Source organism: Erpetoichthys calabaricus, chromosome 3, assembly GCF_900747795.2.
Source record: "Erpetoichthys calabaricus chromosome 3, fErpCal1.3, whole genome shotgun sequence".
NCBI lineage: Eukaryota > Metazoa > Chordata > Cladistia > Polypteriformes > Polypteridae > Erpetoichthys > Erpetoichthys calabaricus.
In genome coordinates this window covers 43092497-43113133 of record NC_041396.2, presented here as the reverse complement: position 1 = coordinate 43113133, position 20637 = coordinate 43092497, and the positions used below count along the sequence as shown (strand labels likewise).

The 20637-nt window shown below is 40.0% G+C and overlaps 1 protein-coding gene across 1 annotated transcript in view; it reads right to left on the bottom strand.

The window, feature by feature from the left end:
- LOC114647969 (MAP kinase-activated protein kinase 2-like) overlaps nucleotides 1-10565 on the bottom strand; it is a 128840-nt gene extending 118275 nt beyond the window's left edge. The window contains exon 1 of the mRNA XM_028796704.2: nucleotides 9590-10565. Within this exon, the coding sequence (XP_028652537.1) occupies nucleotides 9590-9865 (276 nt within the window). The 5' untranslated portion in view covers nucleotides 9866-10565. The remainder of the gene's footprint in view (nucleotides 1-9589) is intronic.
- Between the last annotated feature and the right edge of the window lie 10072 nt (nucleotides 10566-20637).

Here is a 20637-nt window from a genome sequence, read left to right as displayed (position 1 = left end):
ATAAAGTGTGATGCGGATGAACTTTTAAGTGATGCAGCACAAGCTGTTCCGCAATGAATCACTTTCTAACAAGGTGTGCCTTGAAATATTGAGAGACTGCTGTATATTTTAGGGTGATTGTTTTAAAGTAACGCTTATGTTAAAACTGGAGTAGATCTTTTTATTGATCTACAAAAAAATAGGATTGAAAACAAATCAACCTCCACCCCTGAGAAAGAGAGCATGGCCAACGGAGTAAAACTTAAAGCTAGTAAAAATAAATAAATTGATGAGTTTAACAGGTGGATAAAGGAATAGAATCTACTTCCTCAGTGCTTTAAGAGTTTATTCTAACATATTATTGATTAGATCCTGCCAAGTTTTGAAAAAGTTCTGCACAGATCCTCTGTGAATTTGATTTTTTCCAATTTCAAATGATATAAAACATCAGTTACCCGCTGACTTAAAAGAGGAGAGTTAGGATTATTCCAGTTTAGCAAAATAAGTCTGCGTGCCAATAGTGTAGTAAAGGCAATCACAGTTTGTTTCTCCTTCCCCACTTTTTATGCCCATCTGGAAGAACACCAAACACAGATGTTAATGGGTTAGGAGGGATTGTGACACCAAGACTGTCCAAAAACTGGAGTAGATCTTGCCTTAAAATCTTTTAAAGTTTAGACACAGGAGACACATCTTTCACACGGTACAAAACTTGATGCTGCATTCCAGCATGCAGGTGAACCTGTACCTCCTTTTTAAGTACACAATAAATTATATTCCTCCAATATTTTTCCACAGACACTCAACTAAAATGGAAACCCCAAACAGCGCAGTTTCAATAACAGTTCTGTAGGCAATCTGGCAAATAAAGTGTAAAAACCAGATGAAAAAGGCGAGGTGATGCTGTTAACGTGTTCCTTTTTTTCTCAGCTAATGTTTGCGGAGCAGTTTGAACCACACTCGTGCACTGTCTCAGCAAGCCGCCTCTCAGTGCCAACTGTGACCTTCCAGAAAATGCACGAGGATACTGATTGGATATTAGGAAGCTGCAGTGTATGGCTTTTTTTTTTTTTTTTTTAATAATTCTGGACATCTGATAATCCTAATTAGTATGATTATTGTTAATAATTTTATGATTCTGATATTTTAATTTGGCGGCAGTTGAATGTGGTTTTGCAGCCGCATACAAATTTTCTTCAAGAATTTCTTCATGCATCTCCAGCAATGAAGCAGCAACATCTCTCCGAGTGCAAATCTTTATCTCTTGCAAAGAGCAACAGTGAACCACGTCTCCTTCACCAGCTGACTTCTCGACCAGTTGTTTCTCAAGTGCTTCTTGCGCTTGTTTTTTGGTATCTCGGTCACAAAATTGATCTTTGCACCCATGGATCAAGGACAGTAGATAGAGAGTATATTGGCTTGGAAAATGCACGTCTGAAGCATTTTGTGACGGTATCCAAAAGTGTGATTTTCGCCTTCTGAACTCTGGAATCTGTCCTGTCACACTTGCTAAGTAGACTTTTAAGTGCTTCAACAGACGGAAACACATCCGCAATTATAAATTGAATGCGCGCTTATGTCGGCACGTCATGCTGAAGCATTCTTGCTGGGGTACCAAGGTCCGTTTGTGTTTCTCTCAGCTGCGTGCTTAAAATGTCAAAACAATCGGAGATGCTTCTCTGGCTCAATAAGTCTTCATTTACAGCAAGCTACAAATTGCGAGCCTTGCAGCTTAAACTTTTAATGCCACTTTCTTTCACGGCATTTGCCATATTGCAAGCGTTGTCACGAAGCACAACGTGCACATTACATTTTGAAATGTTCCACTTCGTTAACATGGAATCGAAAGCTTGTGCAATGAAAGTTGCAGAATGAGAACTCTTTTTGCCTCAACATTTTCGTCAATCCAGTGTGCCATTTAGACTCAACATTCTCATGGGGCCGACTTCTGAGCTCCACATATCTGTAACGGAAGCTAATGCTCGTGAGATTGTTTCTTAAAAGCTCGTGTATATGTGTAGCAATCACATCATATAATGCAGGCAGTGAAACATCTGCAAAGAAGTATCCCCGGCTTGGAAGAATGTACCGAGGTTCTAAATGATGGAGTAGCTGGCAAAATCCCTTGTCCTCATCTAGGGAAAAAGGTTGGTCAATAGGTTGGTTAGTAGTTATGCCTTTAGCTCTGGTGCTGTCTTGAGGAAATGTTTTCACGTTCTGAAGGGTTTGCTATATGAGGCTACCACAAGCGTCTGCTTTAACTTTCATTTTGGTAGCATTAGTTGCTAAAAATTCCATGTATAATTCGTTACAGTGGTTCTTCAGATGGGTAATTAAATTTGTGATATTGAAAGATTTAATTCTAAAGTCTCCTCGCATTATCTCATTTTTGCAGACAGAGCAGATAGCAACTATGTTGTCTTCATTTTTCACAGAAAAATATGACCACATGGCTGACACGTTGCTTTACTAACGATATCTGCCCAATGAGTAAACAACGTGTGTAGTGCTCTTGTCGGCAAAACTAGGAAACCCCCGATTTTTGGGGGGGTTTTTTGTGAGCGCAAGGGGCTGTGATTGCATGCTTGTTTTTCTGCAGCTTAATTTCTGCCTCACCAAAACAATGAAACCAGCATTTAATTATTTAGTGAACTGACAATGCTGATAAGCCCGAATGATATCAGTTGGCAGTATTGGTTTAAATGTACACATCTGACCGATTTCGATGTTGTAATTTTTAATGAACATCAGTTGATAACAATACAGGTTCTGATATATCATGCATCTCTACTTAAACGTTTTCTACTGCCTTTATAAAACCTCTTAATTTTCGCTTGTTGGCCTAAACATGCTCTTATATTGCTTACTGGTTAATCGAGGGCTGCTTATTATTATCATTATCATAATTACCGTTTGAAGTGGAAAAAATAATCACACTAATGAGGGGTGAGAGAATGGCCCCTTTTCAAACTCTGAATCATAATTTTGCAAATCGAAAGGGGGCATGGGCTGACTGGAGGGAGAGACGTCAGTCCTCTTCAAAGACCAAAGATACGATCATTAAGAGTTCTGCAGGCAAGAGGGCTGTGCGCTGTGTCAGAAGACAACAAAATACCAAGTCCCCATCACACGCTGTCCCTTTGCAACAAGTAATAAATGCAGCTTGCGGACAAGCTCTCCCGTGCTAAATATTATAAACTGAAATTCCTACCTATGCCTTGTTTCTACTGGTGTACCATGTACCACTAAGGACAATTCAATAGTAGCTGAAGGAAAAAAAAACTGCAAGTACTGTAGTTGTGGCTTGACAACCAAGAAATGAAGGAAAGGTTGATCAATTGATTGAAAATCTGAAATGCCGTCTGAACACACTTTTTCTTTTACAAGAGCATTTTCCAGAAGTGGTTTATTTTAGCAAAATTTAGCCAAAAATGTGTTTGACATGTGAGCATATAATGGGTCACCTGGCATTTAGATTATGAGGCAAGAGTAATGCGAGATTTTTTTTTCCCCCTCCATAGATGTTCTAAAATGAATTAAGCTAGGTCTAAGACCACTCTATTATGAATTGTGTGACCTCTGTTCTTCATGAAAACATAAATCTAAAAGTTTTTCTCGGCCATCACTGTAAACAGAGCAGGGTAAGTAACAGAATTTTTCTGGGGGATGGCATATTCCTGTAATTAAGAGGCTTCTACTGAATCATCACAAATGAGTTTAGCATCCAAATTACTCCTCTCTTCTTGATGGAACACCCCACAGATTGTCACTTTTAACAGCATTACTCTTTTTTAATTTATCTTGAACTGCCCTCATGCTGAATCAATCATGCTTCAGTTAAATCCACCAAGAATGGGCAAGCCTCAGCTAAGTTAGATAAAACCTAGTGGTCTGGCTCTCCCCAACGTTGTTCTTTCATTCTTGTAGCCAGCTCAGGCAGTGTGGTTTATTTCCTATTTTCTTCATGTGTATCTCTTTATACATAGAAAAAAAAATCAAAATCAGACTTTTTGTGTATTTTTTTATGCTTCTTGGCTTTGACTAGTGAATTCATGGGATTGGGTGCAAGAGGGCACCGTTGGATTATACTGTTCCCTTCTTAAGTAGCTTATCTTCCGGTTTCTTGTGAACACATTTTGTTTTAATTAAAAAATAAACAATAATAATTAGGAATTAGTGTAAAAGTAAAATAACTGGTTTAAAAAAGAAAGTCAATCCAGTATAAAACTTTCCAAACTCTCAGCAATCAAAATCACCGTTAAAATATCAAAATTGCCCTGCTCTAAATGTCAATGGCAAAGTAAAGGCCAGGCAACTCCAAAAAGATAACTGGAATTTTACATTTAAGGAGAGAGTGCACTTGACAAAACATTACTCCTACAAACAGTTATTCATACCACTAAACAAAATGCTTTTAATTCCTTTAAAATTCTTTTTCTGAGAAATCAAAAATGACCCACCCAAAGTTCAAATGACAGAACTACTTCTACTAAAGACTCGTCTTCATTATATGAAGATTTTTTTTAAAGCAAAAGTATAAAGAATTAGGACATAAAGTGCCACTTCTTTGTGACACTTTTTCAAATGAATTAATTTAAGTTAAAAAATTACATTAAAAAGAAATGGTTTCCAGATGGGGTTTTTCATCTGTACCCCCTCCTACTTCAGATCAACATTACCTAAACGTGCCCTTTAGGCTCCATCTGTCCTCAAATAATACAAGCCTGCCTTTTCTCTTAAGCATTTTAGATTTGTAATTCTTAACTACAGTCCTTTCAGGCCTGCCTGCCTCCCTTCTACAGATTATATTGTTTGTTGCCAATGCTGTTAAACACTTGTTAAAGGTGGTCGACTCCTATAGTTTCATTAGTTCCGTTTGTTATTTCTTGAATTTATACTTGAGACAGGAAGGCACCCAGACAGAGAAAGGACAAATTTGAACCCAAGACTCTGGGGCTGTAAGGAAGTATTCTAAAGCACGGCCTATCTCTATGAAATAACTGTTTTGAGAAAAACAAAGGGGAATACATAATTATGAAAGTGGTGTGTAAGACACAGTTGCTGGAGGGCCATAGAGAATGCAGATTTTTGCTGAAAACAATTTGTGCTATAAAAGAAATATGCCAATTAATTATATGGCTTTAGCACTCTGATTCGGCCATATCAGACAGTTAATATGTGGGTTTTATTTTCCTGAGACAATCATCAAATGGTTTTGGACTAGTAGTGCACAATATTACTTCTCAGTCTTTCACCCTGCCTTCCTTGGTGCTTTCTAGATATTTTACTGAAACAGGACAAGGGGAATTTTGGTGCCACAGTTACTGCCACTGCCTCAAAAATATGGCTTAAGGCCATGTCACATTAGGTGACATTTCCAGCAATTTTCAGTCATAGCATTAACTTACACAATCTTAGCGAGACAGAGGAAGTCGTGGCACACTCCTGTGAAGCTGGTCACCCAAGGTGACATACCAAAGAATGCACTTAAACTAGTTTGATTTTCTTGGAACAAGTTTCAGGTCTTTAGTCGTAGATGTGGGCTTGCGTGCTTGAGAGCAGACAACTAATGACTAAAGATCCAGAACTATTATTCCTATAATACAATGACAAGGAATAAGAAATGGTGGACTTCAAAAGCAGAAGAGAAGCTTCTCTATCTGATGTCTTGAAAAAAGAAAAACAAGTCAGGATTGCAGCTGAACTTTCCGTAGCGGTTAACCTTTCCTACAGCACCAGCTCCATCAGGCACCATGCTGTTGGCTGTCAGAAAAACAGGCGAGCATGACTGTGCTGGAAAGTTGTCACACAATTGGTAAATGTGACATACCCAGCGATTTTCAGTCGTGTAAATCTGTAGTGATCATGTCCAGTGCCGGGGTCCCCTGTGGCTGCAATTTTTTGTTCCAACCAGTGAGCTGTTTTTACCTCTTTTTGATTTTACTGTTTAAGTAGCCATTCTTGTTACTCATTTTCTTATTTTGCATTATTGTTAAATCAGCATTTGAAAAAAAAACATGAAGTGTGTATTTTGCCATGTCTTTAGATGCTTAAATCTGTCATTTTCTTCTTACATTCACTTTTTCTGTGGAATTTTTCCTCCCTCTTAAATGTATCCAATACTGATAATTAATAACAAGCATAGCAGACAGCAGTGCAAGTGACACTGACTGCTAAAGGGCAGCTATATTAGGGTTATCCACTTGTGAGGTTTTTAGTAAAATGATGGTGCAAATACAAAAATAAGTATAAATTCTTATGCATCTACTTTGTTCAGTAAAAATTTAGCATAAGCAATGGGTGCAGGTTTTTATTTCAACCAGTTTCGTAATTAGAAGACAGGGCTAGCAGATAATGAAACGGTGTTTGGGAATGCATTTCATTTGCCTTGGAAGTAGGAGCTGGGATTGAAGTCACACTCAAGTAGACTGCATTCCAATAAAATATTCCAAAACCAATACAGAGATTCCGGGGAAAACCTGTAGACAACTACTGAACAAGTTGTTTATAACGCATCACATGGTATTATGTGCATCCAAACGCCATAGCAACATGTCCACAGATAGAAGTTGGACAGTGCTGTGTTACCGGCTTATTTAATGAGAAACAAACAAACAGACAGAAGTGCAAATAAATGGTACAATACTGCAGCTTTCATTTCTGTTGATGCACGGTGCAGCCATCTTGGATTTTGAGGTCGGCGTTGGCAAGGCCTTCATGACTTTCCAAGTAGGAAATCCAACTTGTCGGGGCATTCCAGTTTAAGTTTCCTACTTGGAACTCAAAAATTCTGACCTCCCCGTTTAAATGGAAAGCAGCATAATTACATGCCTCGTTGGTATTTTCATTTTTTGAAGACATCTTTATCACACTGTAGATTTTTCATTATCTGAGAACATTATTCATATGTTTTGTGGCCTGGCACTGCTTGAAGACTATGTAAATATTCGTAAATGAAGGGAGTGAGCCCTTAGAGACCAGCAGGATTTTTTTGCACGTGATCATGACTGGCTTATGAGACAATTTATGATTTCAAGAGTCATTCTATTGGAACTATGTGCTGAACTGCTCCCAGAATTAGAAAGACAGACTGTCCAAAACTAGGCTATCCCTGTTCATATGAAGGTTTTACAAACAATATCTTAGCCAAGCTTTTGCTCCATGATGTCCACTGTGTTAGAAGCCATAAATGACTGACAGAGTGCTATATTCAGATTCCATATGGCGTGGGTGTACATGCCAACATAAAAAGGCAATTTGCAGCAGCGTCCAGTTTTCTTAACATAATCAGGGCAACTGACTGCACTCATATTGCAATAAGTGCACCAAGCAAGAATGAGCTGCTTTGTTAACCATACGCAGTGACAATCCATTAATGCACAAGTCGTCTTTGACGCTAAAATGAGACTAACATACATCGTGGCTCTGTGGCCTTGGTCAATTCATGATTCATTTATTCTGAGGCAAAACAATTGACAGCATATGGCTTGTTGATGGTGCTGTATGTGATGGCTGGCTTGTTGATAAAGTAACTGGCTGAACCCTCAGTGTTTTACATGTCCTATGCTATTCATTGCAAAGCCAGACATGTCATTATATGTAGTGGCTACCCGCTACCCACTTGGATGCTGGCACCTTCTGCCCTTCTCTGACCCCACAGTACAGAGGAGAGGCACTTCAATGCCATGAGGATCACACCACCTCAAAACGTGACTGCTTATGTATTAAGTTGATTTGCGTACTCCATAGGGTGGCTATCAGGTGGGGTTAAAAGTGCATTCATATATTCACATTTACTAAATGATTGTGGCTTGCAAAGGCAAATGGTGTACAAGTTTAATAAATCATTTAATTTTGTTGGCATATGCATACTTTCTCTCTCTAATCCACACAACGTTTTATAAATGAGACATCCGGTCTGGAAACAAGGTCAACTACAGTCATCAAGTCTGAAATTCCCTAGGACTAGAAGTCATGTAATGTGATATCAGCTTTAAGGTAATTAGAGATTCCAAGTTGGCTTTGCAGGAGTGTGAGTACACAAGCACCGTGCAATAGCCTGGCACGCTTTACTCTTTGGGCCGATTCCTTCCTGCCACCAAATGCTGCAGGGAAAGGCTTCAGCACCCACCAACCTTGGGGGATGAACACCAACAGGTAACAAATGGAGTTATGGGGTAGGATAAAAGAAATAAAACGATTCTAAAGGCACTTTTTAAAAAGCAAAAGTAAGAAATTGAGGTTCTAAATCTTCATAAACAAAGATAACCCAAAAAAAATGTGTTGCGTTACTAGTATCGATGGGCTTCTAATTATGACAACAGGACAAAATAAACCTTTCTGCCTCAGCATGTATCCGAGAAGTGAGTCTACCAGTCCCGCTCCAGGGGATTTTTTAGACGGAAGCTTTGGGTTTTTCTTTTATGCATTCCCAGAATTTATATGAAAATGAGGAAAACGTCAAGCCATCGATGCGAGGGGCGGGTGGCCGCTCACCACGACACTATCCTCGGAGGAGTGGGCATCTGACGCGGGATTGGCTATAGTTGGGGAACCGCCATACAAACACAAGAAGCTGGCCAGGTGGTCTATTAAACCAATCACATGGTACGTGTCATTTTAAAGGCCGCCCGCCTTACTTCTAAGTACAGCAAATCCATTTCTGCGAATTGCTAAGGTGACTCGCATTCCGACTTCCGCCGTCTAAGAATAAACCAATTTAGAAATATAAACAGTACGCGCAATCCCACTGCCCAAATTAAAGATTAAGAGACGAGCGAGCTGCACGCAAGCAACTCAAAGCTCACACTTAATGGATAGGGCTCTGACAGAAAAACGCAGACAGAGGGACAGCGTCTTCACACACGGCGTCTCATTGCCCCCCTTATCGCAATGCGTTTCAGCAACATCGCCCAAGAAATTGTTTCACGTTTTTCTTTTATAGCCGCATTACTTTTTCTTTCCTCTTTCTCCATTCATCACTGGGCCCGCCCTCTTCACACCCCTTGAATGGGAACTTCGACCCTCGTTCATAATGATCCGAAATGATAACTTTGCGGCTTTTCTTCTGTGGTTATCGCAAGATGAACTTCCTCTGCTGCGCGTGTATCCCCCCCACGCAATCACGGAGTAGTAGCGAGAAATCCGATCGTTTTATTTAAGCTGCGCAGGTGGCGTGTACTTTGTAACACTGTAGCTGAGAATCTGGCAGGCACGAACACTACGGCCTGTCCAGGATGTCCCTTAATCATGCCACCATGTTCCACGACTGTGGCACGCGTGCGAGTGGGGGGAGTGAAACAGTACTGACACACTCAAGAGGTAGGAGGCAACCAGCACTCCCTACTATAAAGAAAAACACAAAAAAGGTCGAAACAATAAAGACTTTCATTACTAAGAAGAAACACAAAGTTTATACCCCATTCACAAAGAAAGCAGATTCCAGGTCAAACATACCCAAAATATCCAAAACGGGGGTGAATTTATTTTTTCCCTAATCTAAGAGAGCAACACAAAATGTTTCAAATAGTAAGTTATGGGTTGAATAAATTAAACACGATAAAGGCTAATCGGCTACGGCCGCCGAAAGAGGACAAAGGCCGCCGCTTACCTTCAGGGCCATTTTGTTCCCGGTCTTCTTGCAGAAAATTTCCAAAACTTTTCCATTAATACCCAAGCCAAGGGTCTGGCTGGTGACCCTGTAGTCATCTGTGATTGCATTCTTTTTAATCTGCAGTCCTAGTTTCACACCGATTTGAGGAAAAGGGGGAAATGACTGAACTGGATGTTGTGGCTGTTGCTGTTGTTGTTGTTGCTGCTGCTGCTGATTCTGTTGGTTTGGGAACATTGACTCTGGCACATTCTGGTTCTGCGAGTTAGACAACATAGCGAAAGTAACCCGGTGCCGGGACGGGGACAAGAATCACTCGGGGTGGGGGTGAGGCTGGCACCTTTTTTTTTTTTTTTTTTTAAATTGACTCGACTCGTCTCGTCTCTCTGTCTCACGAGAGGCACACACGGTTCCCGCTCCCTTCCCGTTGCCGTTTATTGTTTCCACGCTCCAATCGCTCCACAACTTCTGGGAATTCTCCTGGGGTTTGGCCCCGCGTCTCTCTTTCTTTTCTGTATCCGAGTCTTCGCGTCGCTCCTTCTACCCACGTTAAGTGTTTCTGAGCTCTCCTCTGCCGGCGTGTACTCCCCGCCGGGTCGCGATGAGGGAGACAGTGGCTTCGTACCTTTTTTGGCTTTCCCTGACTTACACACACCAAAAAAAAAAAAAAACGCCAGCCCGCAAAGTCGCCAGGATACTCTTCCACTTTCAAACAGTTCACGGCAGTCGGTGCACTTTTTGGAGACGTCACAGCCTCACTCGCGCTGGTGGCTCTGCTCTTAAAGGGGAAGTCGGAAGGTAGACAATGCCACTCGCCGGCGACTTCGCCGTGTGCTGCTTACAACATGAAAACGCTTGTCCGAAAAAACCCTTTAAAAGAAACACGAGTCGCCTCCGTGCGGTCAACAAGCCGTCATTCGCTCTTCCCTCGAGGACTCGGGAGGCCATTCATTGCTCGACAAGTGACTCCCTTTGAATAACACTGTCGCTTAAATAAATGACAAGAACTACTATAACCCGGAACGGGACGCTACGAAGCACTCACGAAACTTGGCCAAGGATATCTTTGAGCAATGGGAGGTGCCCACGCCAAGATCGAGAAACAGACAACATGAAATGTCCCCGGCGTGTACAAGTGGTAAGGAAGCAGGAGTCACTATAGTTACTGGCTGCCTTCTGTCAGTCGGTACTGGTAACTGATCGACATGCATGCTTTAGGAAACTCACGAGTAGATTCAAATTTAAAATTGCACTGTATGGCCTATAGTACGTGGACATCCCTCCAGATTATCAAGTTCTGCAATTTCAACCGCACACACAGTTAACAGGTACATAAAATGAAGCGCATTATTATTACATTGATATCTTTATTCGAGGCAGTTTACAGCATTGAGATACAACTGATTACATTTCTTTTGCTTTGCCAATTGGAGAAGTGACATGCTCATAGTCACACAATGTCAGCAGTGAGATTTGAATCCACAACCTCAGGGTGTGAAGTCCATCTGTCCATTTATTAAATCAACTTAATACTAAACAAGTCATAATCTCTGTATCCACATATCCATGCTATCTCCATTGACAAATATTAGATTGGGTCATATTGAAGAGCACAATGTCTTCAAACGTGGCACTGTCACAAGATGCCATCTTTACCAAAAGGCAGTGTGTGAAATTTCTACTCTGCTAGATCTGCCCCGGTTAACTGTAACTGTTATTGTGAAGTAGAAGCTTCGAGAGCAACAATAGCTCGGCCATAATGTGGTAGACCATGCAAATTCACAGTGTTAGGGTGCCGATCGCTGAAGTGTGTAGCACTTAAAAGTCACCCATTGCCTGTTGCATCATTCATAAGAGAGTTTCAAACTGCCTCTGAAAGCAACATCAGCACAAGAACTGAAGATTAGGAGCTTCATGAAGTGGGTTTCCATGGCCAAGCAGCTGTACACAAGCCTAAGACCATTACGTGCAATGTACAAAGCATCACCTGAAGTGGTATAAAGCACACTACCATTGAACTCTGGAGCAGTGGAAATGTGTTCTCTGGTATGATGAATCACACTTCACTATCTGGTAGTCTGATGAAGCTTTCAAGAGGCTTTCCGGAGTACATAGTGTCTACTGTAAAGTTTGATGAGGAGGGATAATAGTCGGGGGGTGTTTTTTAGGGTTTGGGCTTGGTCCCTTGGTTCCAGTGAAGGGTACTGTTAATGCCAAAGCATACAAAGACATTTTAGACAATTGTGCACCTGCAACTTTGTGTCAACAGTTTGGGAAGGCCCTTTTTTGTTACAGCATAACTATGCCCATGTGCACAAAGCCAGGTCCATAAAGACATGAAGGAACTCAAGTGGTCTGCACAGAACCCTGACCTCAACCGTACTGAACACCATTGGGATGAACTGGAACTCGGATTGTGATCCAGGTCTTCTCATCCAACAACTATGCCTGACCTCACAAATGCTCTTTTGGCTTAAAGAGCACAAATTCCCACAGACACACTCTAAAATCTTGTGGAATGCCTTCCTAGACGATTAGGGGCTCTTATGGCCACAGATTGGGGTGGATGAGGGAGTGCAGCTCCATATTAATGTCCATGTCTTTGGAATGGGATGTCCAAAAAACTCATATAGGTATAAAAGTCAGGTGTCCACAAGCTTTTGGCCATATAGTGTACGATACTGGTATGTCTTACCTGCCTGTCATTTGCTCTTCATGGGGAAGGGCTATGGTTTGCCATTTACTTGGTTTTAAAAACCTGTCCAACTGTAGGAAAAAAGCTAGAAAGAAAGACTGCATGACCAGTTCTGCTTAGGACACCACCTATATCCATCATATGTAAAGACTGTGGGGTTATAACAACTATAACTCCCCAGCTTCTTTCTAGGGAAGCCCTTATAAATGAATTTGTTCAGCCTCCATCTTAGCTTTTATGTAGTATTTAAATCGACGATATTGCATATTTACATATTGTACAACTCTGTGATGGCCAGTGTGATTATCTACTGTACACTGTGGTGTGCTGGGCAGGTAACATCATGTCAAAAGAGGCCCAGCAATGCAACAGGCTTAGTTAAGGAAGACACTCTTGAGACAATGGAGGAGAGAATGAAGACAAAACTGAGTGCCATTATGAACAATATTACACATCCTCTCCCTGACACACTGACTTTCAGCTAATGGATCATTCTGCAGAAATGTGTCAAGAAACACAACTGGGGGCTCCTTTATACCAACAGCAATACACCTGAAAAATGCCTCACTGGGACAGGGACTGCTGTCTATCGTAAGCCATGTCAGAAGTTTTAACCTTTTTTGTAATTTTTGTATTTGAGGGCGATGGTTGTTGTTATTATTGCTTGTTTTTAATATTTCTTGAGTTTCTATAAAAAGCTAAATTTCCCCCTAGGGACATACTACAATATATACAAAATAATCTATCTATCTATCTATCTATCTATCTATCTATCTATCTATCTATCTATCTATCTATCTATCTTATATAGTGTCTTTCATATATATCTATTTATATACAGTATCTATCTCTTGTATAGTGCCTTTCATTTCTATCTATCTGTCTGTCTGTTTGCCTTTGGCATAAAAAGCAGCCTCTACCATGGCAGGCTTATAATTAAATTGCATGTTTGCGTATGGTGTGTATGGTGTGCTGTTCATACATTCCTGTCTGTATAATTTATTGTGTTTATCATGCAGTACAAGAAGCACATGTGTGCCTTTGAATAATGAAGTATATTGTAATATTTTGTATTCATACTAAATTTCAGCTCATCACACATTAAGATAAATGACCTGGCAGAAACCTGCAGTTGTGTGTACACAAATAAAAAAGAAGTATACACTGACATTTTAGGAAAAGATCAAATTCACCCCACAAAATTCTTTGAAATGTGGACTGGCTAAAAGAAAAACTTGCAGGCACTGCAACCTAATTCTACTCCCACTGCTCAACCTTCACAGATTTTAATTATTTTTCATGCAAGTATATTTAGTGGTACCCTAGTATATTAAATATCACTTGATCAAATGCAAGCCTTCACAGAAAATTTGCTATAATTCTACAGTTCTAATCAGAATTCCTTGATTAGTAATTATGCTAACATCAAACATAAAAACAAACTGCTGTATTTCGTTTCAGTGATAGTAAATATATAAAGGATTCAGATATAACATCAGGAAGCTTAGTAGAGGACATAAGCATAAAATGCAAATGCTATTTCAAAGGATCGTTTCATGACACATATGGCAGAAGACCTAGTTTAGTTAATGCCAAATTATAAAAGCAATGCAGCTAAAGTCACCAATACTGACTCCTAATTCCCAGATGAGCTGAATTGTTACTTTCTCTGAAGCTAAAAAATAAGGAGCTTTCAATCAAGTTGTGCTGAATGAAGAACCTCAGTGCCATAATTCAGTAATCATGGCACGCGCAGGATCTTTCAGATGGTAAATGCATGCAAAGCATGTAGACCTGAGAGTGGTTAACCTCACATTTGCAAAACATTTGCCGATATTTTCAAACTGTCACAGCCCTTGTCTGTTGAACGTTGAACCTTTGCAGTGCCCTTGTTTGAGCCTAAAATACCTGCTGCCCTGAGCCATTCACTTCTGGAGTTGTAAAATACTGGAAGCATCTAGTAATCATTCGAATTGACAGCTCTATTTTAGACTTTGTTACACCCACCTCAGTGTGCACATCAAATGAATACTGTAGGTCAGCTAGTGACACCATCCCATTTGGCCCACATAGTTGCCCTTTAGCACAACTGCCTTTCTTACATAGATTAAAATGGTATTGAAACCTCAAGGTCTGGGCCCATGTAACTTCATCTGCAGCTGGATAGAGGGTATCCTAATGGGCAGACCACTAATATCTTTAACATTGCAGCCTCGGGCCCCAAGCTGTACTCACTTTTCACTGATGACTGTTTAGTCAAATATAGCAACAATTACATCATCACATTTGGTGATGCTACCACAGTCATTGGACTTACCAGTAACAATAAAATGACATACAGGAAAGAAGTGACAGATCTGGCAGACCTGGCTCTGAATATAACTCAGACAAAATAACTCACTGTGGCCTTCTAGAGATTTTGGTGACTAAGAATGAAGAAGCAAAGGAAAGTGTTAATAGTTTCAGATTCCTCAGGTTGTAGATATTTAAGAAGCTTAGGCTACTTCCACACAATTGTGTTGTCATTTAATAATGATGTTTTTAAACAAAAGCAATCTCCATCCACACTAACATGACTGAAAACGCATATGATGTTGACGTTCACTTACACTGGGCATATGTGTAGTAGAAGAAATATTCTTGAAAGGATAGTAATGTTGCCAGTCATAAGATTTACTGTAACCTGAAAACTATAACAACTGGTAAATTATTCACCTTTTGTACTTGTATGCAACATTCAAACTGTACAAAACGCAATTTAGATTTGTACTGTGTCATGGAAAGCAACTCCTTTATGTCTGCTATGTTGGACTCTGGTTTTGGGTGACCAATCACATAATGAGACACTGTAATGAACAGGATCCAATCAGGGAAGGGGTACATAATAAGCACAAACCAGTTAGAGTCTGTGTTTTCAAAGGACTACGATTTCATCCGTCCACATTATGCTGCCAAGCCAGCATTTTCAGACGTTTATGGCTCTGAAGTGTTACGGCCTACCAGAAAGTCTAGGAATGTATAAATAGGCCACACACAAGTGAGAGAGAGAGGGAGACAGAACACAAAAAAACTAAACCAGCTAAATAAAAACAGGCTCCATTTATTGTAAAAAAAAAAAAAAAACACAACACCGGAGAACCACACTAACATAGCTGTCTAACTTCACAAAGTTTACAGCTAGATACAAACTATTTGCATTTATTACTTAGATGGCTAGCTTACAATTATATTTCTTTAATAAGCAACCTAAAACCCAAATCCAGACCATCCAACCCTAACTCTCCATACCTTGCACACTCACACTCACACTCACACTCACACTCACACTCACACTCACACTCACACTCACACTCACTCCCTGACCTAAAACCCAAAGAAGCTTAATTTATAAACCTACACTCCACCCATAACCCAGGTGAGTTAATTAATAAGCAACTTAAGTGGGTAATTAGGGCAGGACCCAATTAAGGTAAACACCAAATTAGAGTATAAAAACAAAAGTCTAGAGTAGGTCGTAACAGGAGAGCATTTTCAAAAATCTCAATTTTTGAGGGTTAAAAACATCAGGGTAGTGTGGATGAAAGGCGAAAATGGAGACTAATGTCTGTGTTTTTAAATTAAAATGCAGCAGTGTGGACGTAGCCTTAGTTGGACCCACAATAATCACATCATACTGCAAAATAACACAAAACACTCTCCCTGCACTTTTAAAAATAAAGGTACCAGAGTGGTTCTTCAGAGTGATGTCATAGGGGAACCATTTTGTTTCCAAAAGACCCATCCACATGAAGGTTCCAGAAAGAACCTTTTATTTATTTTTTATCTGCAAAAGGCTTGGTGTAATAAATACCCATGAATAGAAGGTGACAGATTCGTGAAATACCAGTGGGTCATGATTTAAAAAGACCTCTTGTTGCATACAATAACGCAACCAGGTTTTCTTAATCTATTAGTGTCCTGCTTGGGCACCTACCATACATTAAGGACTTCAGTTTTTTACTACACATTTGGAAGTTTTTCAGATCACAAACAACCAACTTCTTTTGCAAAGACACCTACCCAAAATGAAATGGTGCTTTATCAAGCAAGGAACCACACAACCCTATAAAGAACCATCAATCCATCCATCCATCCATTATCCAACCCGCTACATCCTAATGACAGGGTCATGGGGGTCTGCTGGAGCCAATCCCAGCCAACACAGGGCGTAAGGCAGGAACTATAAGGTGCCATTGAAAAGGATTATATTTAAGTGTGTAGGCACATGAGAAAATGAAGAATCGGTAAGCTTCTACTTGGGAACATCAGACCTTGCATCAAGGGAGGCATCCTGATTGGTGGCATCAACAAATAGAAAAGATATTTGGTGATGTGTAATTCATTGATAAAAAAGGACTATTATTATTTATTAGATATTAGATGGTGGCACGGCGGTACAGTGGTAGCACTCCTGCCTCGTAACAATAAGTTCACGTCCAGGTCCTCCCTGCATGGAGTTTGCATGTTCTCCTTGTGTCTTCGTGAGTTTCCTCTGGATGCTTTGGTTTCCTCCCACAGTCCAAAGACATGCAGGTTAGGTGGATTGGTGACAATGAATTGGCCCTGGTGTGTGTGTGTTCACACTGTGATGGGCTGGCGTCCCATCCAAGGATTGTCCTTGCTTTGCACCCTATTCTTGCTGTGTTAGACTCCCACAACACTGATAAGGATTTAACAGGCTTAGAAAATAGTATGATATTTATTAGATACCTTTATTCAAAATGACTTAAAAAAATAAATGTGGTGTATTTGAGTGTTTGGGAAGACGGTGTAACATTAAACACTGGCAGGCTGCATTAATCAGCCAGGGGTTAGAGAATTTGCTCTCTTATGGATTGCCTTCCCATCTGAGGAGTGGCCCCCATTATGCTAACATCTGATGATAGATTTGAAAACAGAATAATCCCTGTCACTCATATTCACTCATAAGTGGGAGATGATCGAATGTAGTTAGGAATCAAACCTAAAGGTATTTCTCCTATTGTCTCATTAATTAAATGTTTCAGTGAGTTAAATTAGTGGATGAGTGGCATGATTTGTCCTTACGTTCAGAAAAAAAGATTTTCGGTCAGTACAGGGAAATTCAGTAGGCAATAACAAAATGATGTTATTATTATGCTCATATTATTAGTATTAATTTTGGTGAATTTACACACAATTTAGGTATGATCTGAAGCTGATCTCCCATTTAGTGCTTACATTCATCCGCTGCCAAGTACAACTTTTTCTAGCTAAGACATACAGATGAAAATGAAGGGTTTTTTTTGGAATATAAAAAAAAAAATAATCATTCCTTTTACTGCTGGGAACAAAAAGCATTCATATTGCTTCAATTCTAGTATACAGGTAATTGAAAAAGCTGGTGGAAGTACCGTTAGTTAGGAGTAGTAGATCTGACTGTCAGGAAGGGTCACCCGGCTAACAAAGGGCTGCCGGGGCATACGGATCATAGAATATAGGCACAATAGAGAATGGGGTTTAGTAGAATCCATACTTTAAAAGAGAAAACCCACTGGTAACTGGATAGCCCCTCCAAGTGCCATAGTGAATAAAATGCCAGAGGGAAACAGGCCATATATACTAGAAGAATCTCTTTCTTCTTCAAGCTGTTTAATGACTCGGTGGGGGGCAGTCAGCCACACAGATTTTCCTTCTCCATTCATTTCTGTCTGCCAATCGTTCTACTGTGAGATAGAGTGCCTTCAGATCTTGGTTTACTGTGGTCATCCATTTTGTACTGATGTTGGTATACTTCTGCCTTCATAATCTATCTGACATATACATTTTCCTTTTTGTGCTGCACATGACCAAACCACCTCATATGCATGCCTCATGGAGCTTCTCTGTAATACAAGCATCACCAATGTTGACACCAATATTCTCATTCCTTTTCTTATCCTTCAGTGGGACTCCTAGAATCCTCCTAGAAGGAGTGCCTCCTCTCTTCTTCACACTCTCCATGTCTCTGCTCCATAAGTTAGCACAGGTCTGTGTTGTACGTTTGCTCTTTCAATCTGATTGACAATCTCATACCACACAGAACTCCACTCAGATCTTTCCACTTCTGTCAAGCAGCATTACTCCTGTGTCGGACACCCACCTCACATTCTCCTTTGGCACTAATCTCTGATACCAGATACTTAAACATTTCCACCTGTTTTGACATATTTCCTCTGCAGTGGGTGATTCTTAGGGGGTCGTCTGTTTGAGCACACCATTGTTTCAGATTTACTGGCATTTCTCTTAAGTCCTTTACTTTCTAATGCCTTTTGCTATTAGTTGAACCTTTACTGCGGTTTAGTGGTTGAGCCTCCCACTACAATCAGATCACCATCATACAGCATGTCCCATGGAACTTCTCTTCAGACCAATTTACTGACAGCATTCATGTCAATAATGAAAAGTATTGGACTAAGACAAGACCTGATGCACACAAATCTGGATTTCAAAGAATGCTGTGTTTCCATTTCCACTTCTAACTTTCGCTTTAGCTCCTTCATACATAGATTTGACAACCCAAATTAATTTTTCCAAAAATACTAGATATTAAAGGAATGCCTGGAAGTAATGTGGGAAGGGCAATGTCATGGGGATGGGAGAAAAGGCTATGAGAGTTCCTCCAAAATGCCTGGTGGCAACAGAATATTCTCACATATTACATATGTGCACCAAAGTATGGAGAGAAACAAGGACAGGAGTGAGGTCTGCTTGTTTGCAGCACTGTATTTTGGATGGTAGGAAAGTGAATCAGCCACTCCATCTTGTAATTACGACCAGACTTTGTTTCATCAGGGCCAGCTTGGCAGACAGGGGTTCCTTCTGTGATTAGCCCGTTCTTTTGTGTTTCTACTAAATAAATCATTATTTTATGATTAAGCGTTGGTGATGTGAACTAGGAGTCCCAAGACCCAAAAGTTTCAAAAGCACTTCCAATAATGCCCACTAGATATACTGGGGAATGTACTGCCAGACCCAGCTAGATAAACCGGTAAACACAGAAACGTCGTAAAAATGAAAAGGTTTTATTCTTCACAAAAGATGATCTGTGATACTGTGGAGTTCTAAAGAGCACCAAGGCAAAATGGAGTTGCCTAAAAACACAAGGGAAGGCAATAGTCCCAATACAGAAATCCCAAGGCAAATTCAAAAAACAAAGCACAGAAATCAAAAGGTACAATACACAGGAAACACAAGAATTCACCAGACTCCCAAAGCACATTCAATCAACTGCCAGGAACAATGGGAAGCCCTCCAGATTTATAGGGCGGAGGGAATCTCCTGATGATAACCGACAGGTGGTCTCAGCTCCTGGGGAACCACCCATAAAACACATGGAACATAACCGATGCATAGTACATGCTGCAGGTAATAAACGAAAGAAACAGTAACATAAATAAAATATTTGAAAATGAACAAACAAAAGAAGGGAAACATTACATTAAACTCAAACCAAGTGTGGAACCCTGGCTGAAACATGACATTTAAATTTTTGTAACTCTTGTTCCCAGATGGATTAGCATACAGAAGTGCTATCATCATACTGTATAACTCATATGCGCTATTTTCTGTTACGTTTAGGACTGATTTAAAGAGACCACTGACATATAGTGCTGTAAGTGATTTTAGCCCCCTTTACATAATAGAATGTAATCAATGCATACATTCTCAAGCAGGGACATCAAACTCAAATCCTTGGAGGGCTGCAGTGGTTGTGGGCTTTCATTCCAGCCACTTTGTTATTTACAGGCTAATTATTATTGATAATGAACCCTAATTGACTTTCTTTTAAAGACTCAAAACTCTTAATTGTTTTTTTTCTTAATCAGCAATGAAAAAATAATGACATGCAAAGTGAGTCAACACAAGAAGCTAACCTGTTCCGATTTGCACCTGTGTGTCCATCAGGCCTGAGAAATATTGATCTGTTTTGGCCCAGAGAACAGTTTAATGGTGCACTCAGAAAAAAGAATATCGACAGTTCTGAAAGTGTCTGGGGTGTCAAGAGTACTGGCACCAACAAGCAATGGAAAGAAATAACGGGTCTGACTAACTAATGTACAAGAACTGGCTATTAATTATAAAATTGTTTGATTTTGTTTAGCTGCTAGTTAATAAGAAAGAAACAATTCAGAGGTCGGCAGGACCTCAAGCAGAATCAGGACTCCCAGATGCTGCAGTTGTTAGTTTTGCTGTGTTCATTCATTTATTGTTTTTTGTTAGTTATTTCTTTTAGCTTTGCCCTTTATACGCATGTTCGTTTTGATTTAATTAAGTATTGTAATGTATGCTGTGAGAAGTTTCTTTGTAGAATTAG